The 3,906-nt window shown below is 44.7% G+C and overlaps 1 protein-coding gene across 1 annotated transcript; it reads right to left on the bottom strand.

Moving 5' to 3' along the window:
• Positions 1 to 2,118: 2,118 nt before the first annotated feature.
• Positions 2,119 to 3,505, bottom strand: LOC311608067 (protein SET-like; the record flags this gene model as incomplete). The annotated part of the gene is made up of 1 exon (XM_084800347.1): positions 2,119 to 3,505. A coding segment is annotated over one exon (945 nt), but the record flags the coding sequence as incomplete, so codon positions are not given.
• Between the last annotated feature and the right edge of the window lie 401 nt (positions 3,506 to 3,906).

Here is a 3,906-nt window from a genome sequence, read left to right on the forward strand (position 1 = left end):
TGTCAATCTCCATCTCCTCTCCCAACTCTCCCACTCTCACCCCTAGATTTCAGGGTTAAGACGCTTGATCCTGGCTAAACAAGATTCTTATATTCATACTGACTGCCATAGCCATGACCAGAGGAGAACATTTCTAGATAGAAAGGCAAGCCAGAAGAGTAGAAACATGAGGCTGGTGGTGGCCATCTTTCCCTTAGGTAGAACATGGAAGAAGCAATTATGTGAGTCCAGAGAAGAAATGGAGGGAGACAGAGCTGGGATCCAACCATACTTGGAGCTAAGTGCACACAATTACAGGTATAAAAGCCACAAAACCCTTTATGTTCCCTTAGACTAGTTCAGAAATTGAGCTTTTTAAGTTTCCAAGTGACAGAGCCATAACTCTTACACAGAGAAGTTTAAAAATATTAAAGATCAAGTCAGGCGCGATGGCACACACCTGTAATCCCAGCACTCGGGAAGCAGAGGCAGGTGGATCTCTGTGAGTTTGAGGCCAGCCTGGTCTACAAAGAGTCCAGGACAGGCAAGGCTACACATAGAAATCCTGTCTCAAAACAAACAAATAAACAAACAAACCAAAAAAGCAGCAAACTAACTGAGGCCCATGGGATTATAAGTCAGTGAGCTGAGACTTGAACCTAGGCAGTCTGGCCTGAGTCTGTGCTGTAGTGACTGAGCCAACAACAACAACCATGAAGCAACACAGTGGTGTACAGTGATGGAGGAGAACAAGCCATAACGTCCCCTCTCTTCCCATCTTTGGCCATCCCTAGGTACTGTTTTAGCTTTCCAAGATGACAAAGAGGCCTGGTTCCCCTGGAGATTTTGAGTACCACTGTCCTCTAGACCTAGGGCAGAACACTTTGGAAGAAATGTGACAACCCCCCCCCCCCAGATCCAGCATAAATTCCCACAATTCCCTGGACTTGCCGATCTTTTCCCGAGTCCAGTGAATGATGTTATTTAACCTGTGATGAATCCAACCAAATCCCAGGGTAAATTGCGGTATATGGTATACAATACATTTATCGAGGAAAGCCAGATGTTATGAGAACAAGCACTCCCCCTGCTCAGAGCCTGCCTAAAGTGGAAAGCAGGATGACCTGCCATGCTTCATGGGACAAAGTCACTGGGTTTGCATATCCCATGGATAGCTCCCAAAGATTCTCCCTGAAGCTCCAGTTCTCTCTGCCCTCTGTCTAGTATCCCTAGAATTGCCAAATCCTGAATTTGCACTTAGTTTCTTGATTACCCGCAGAAGCCCTGAAGCAGCTACAGCTGCTGCTGTTTTAGGCCCTGTGCATGTCCCTTGCACTTGCCTGAGCTATGGCTTTTGAAATGAGCAGCGACATGGGGACAACAGTTGCCAGGCACGAGGATGGCAGAACAAAGAAGTAATTCTGAGACTAGAAGGGCAGCAACAGAGGAAGCCTGGCATGCATGATATGCGCGTCTTCCTGAGGATGCCAACTATTTTAAGAAGACAGTTTTGCCTCCTGCCGTGGGATGGAGAGGGTACCTGTGAAGCACAGTGGCATGACATATGAGAAAAGGCATTCTGGGGAGGTGTGTAGAGAGGCTGCTTCTTAAATGGCGTAACCTAGAGAAGACGAAGCACTTTCCAAAGGCCCCTTTCAGCAATAATGCATGGCAGCAGGTTGCAGGGTCTCAGTGAGGTAAGGGTGTAGACACATTTCTGTTTTCTTTCTTTCTTCTCCCTCCTTTTTTTTTGGTTTTGTTTTGTTTTGTTTTTCGAGACAGGGTTTCTTTGTATAGCCTTGGCTGCCCTGGACTTGCTTTGTAGACTAGGATGGCCCAGAACTTAGAGAGATCCACCTGCCTCTGCCTCCCTAAGTGCTGGGATTACAGACGTGCACCACTGAGCCCGGTTCTATTTTCTTTTTTTTTCATTTGGAGAGAATTTTATTTAAAAATGTCACCTTAAACTGCAAGGATGTCTGTTCAACATCACAATTAAACATGCCAAAGGAGAAGCCATGTTTTCAAAATGCCCACTTAATCCCCCCTCAGGCACCTCAAACCCACCCTTTGCTGACCTTCTATATACCTCCTTTTTTCTTTTTCTTTTTATTAAACAAGAGAAAATAGACAGATACATGTTGGTAAATGCTAACTGTCTGTATTCACATAGAGACACAGTGTAATCTCTGAGCCCAATATACAGAGAAAGGAAAAAAAGCTAGAATTCTATTCAGTACTACACAGGGGCCTAACACCCTCCAGCAGAGCCAAGAGAACTGAAGGGCTTCTCTTTTTTCCCCACCAAGCACGGTATTGATATTGAATCCACAGTTTTTGAGACACGAAAGGATAAAATGAATTTAGGACAGAAAAATGGAGATCCTTTTCCTGTTATATTTTGCTCAAGGTATTTTCCCCAAATAAGTTGAGAACCATGGTGTTAAGAGAGACCTCGAAACAGGGCAACTGAGCACAAGAGGGGGAGGGAAATGACTGCAACTTGCTCCCAGGGACTGGAGAAAATTAAAAAAATAAAAAGAAAATAAAAAAGAAGGTTGGAATCCATCGGTCTTCTGTGCTAGTCATCCTCGCCTTCATCCTCCTCTCCTTCCTCCCCTTTGTCCTCCTCTCCTTCCTCCCCTTCATCATTATCTTCATCTTCTTCACCTTCATCCTCATCCCCTTCTTCATCAATATCTTCCAACCCTTCTTCCTCTTCGTCATCATCATCATCTTCTGCCTTTCCTTCTTCATCCTCATCCATATCAGGAACCAAATAGTACTGCAAGGGATTTGGCCAAATGTCGTCTTTGATGACCTCTCCTAACTCTTCGGCACCCGCGTCAGAGTGGTCGGTGAACCAAGTGAAGAAGCTCTCTGGCTCTTCGTGCTGCTGCTTCCTGCTGGCCTTATTCTGCGTTTGACTTGAGCACTTTGTCAAATCCTTTCCAGATTTCCATTTGATTTCAGTGGACTTTGAAGATGGGTCACCACTCTCATTCAGATGAAATTCTTTGGAGAGAACTTTATTTTCAAAGTAATGATTTTCATCAAAATAAAAATCTATTCTGTAACCTGATTTAATGTCTTCAAATTCTGTCACTTCCACTCTGGTCAAATAATGCAGAGCCTCTTCATCCTCCTCCCCAAGCAGTGCGGACATTTGTGGATGGTTGACAAATGTTGTTACCCCAAAATTTGGGACTTTGGCGATCAATTCTGTCCTCTTTTGAAAAAACGGTTGGTGGAGTTTGTTATATTTTTGTTCTACATTCAAAATTTCCTCACTGGCTTGTTCATTAAGTCTGTCTATTTCATTTTGTACTTCATCAATATGTTCAATTGCTTCTTGCTGTTTTTTTTTTTTTTCTCCTTCCGACAGGACAGGAGAGGCCGATGCGTTCTCCAGCTTCGGGGCAGGAGAGCGTTTGAGTTTCTTGGGCGGAGGCTCGTTCGCGGTTTGCCGTTTTGGGGCCCTGGCACGAGGGAGGTGGTCTGAAGCCAGAGGGCAGAGACCCGATGTTCACAGCAGGAAGGAACTCGCAGGACTATTTTCTTTTCTTAATAGAAATCAATACTTTGTTTTCTTCAAGATCTAGATGAAAGTGAGTTCAAACCAAAGAGGAAATCAGGCAGCCAGTTCTCATGAGTTCTCTGCTCATTTGGCTTTGATTTGGGCTAATCGTTCCTCATGTTTGTTTGACCCTCAGACCTGCCATATTGTCAACGTCTCTTAGGAAGATGAAACAAGGCAGACAGCGGAGGAGAGTTGTAGATGGTGAAGGAGAGTTATGGAAGGTGAATTCCACAAGCCCTAAAGGACCAGATTTCTCCACACTTTCAGGTGTTGAGACCTTGTGTCCCCACAACAGCATCTACTGGCTCTTTATGCCCAAAGGCCTAGGCTTGAGACTGCATCTCTCT

Source organism: Acomys minous, assembly GCF_964271855.1.
Source record: "Acomys minous genome assembly, chromosome: 11".
Classification (NCBI taxonomy): Eukaryota; Metazoa; Chordata; class Mammalia; order Rodentia; family Muridae; genus Acomys; species Acomys minous.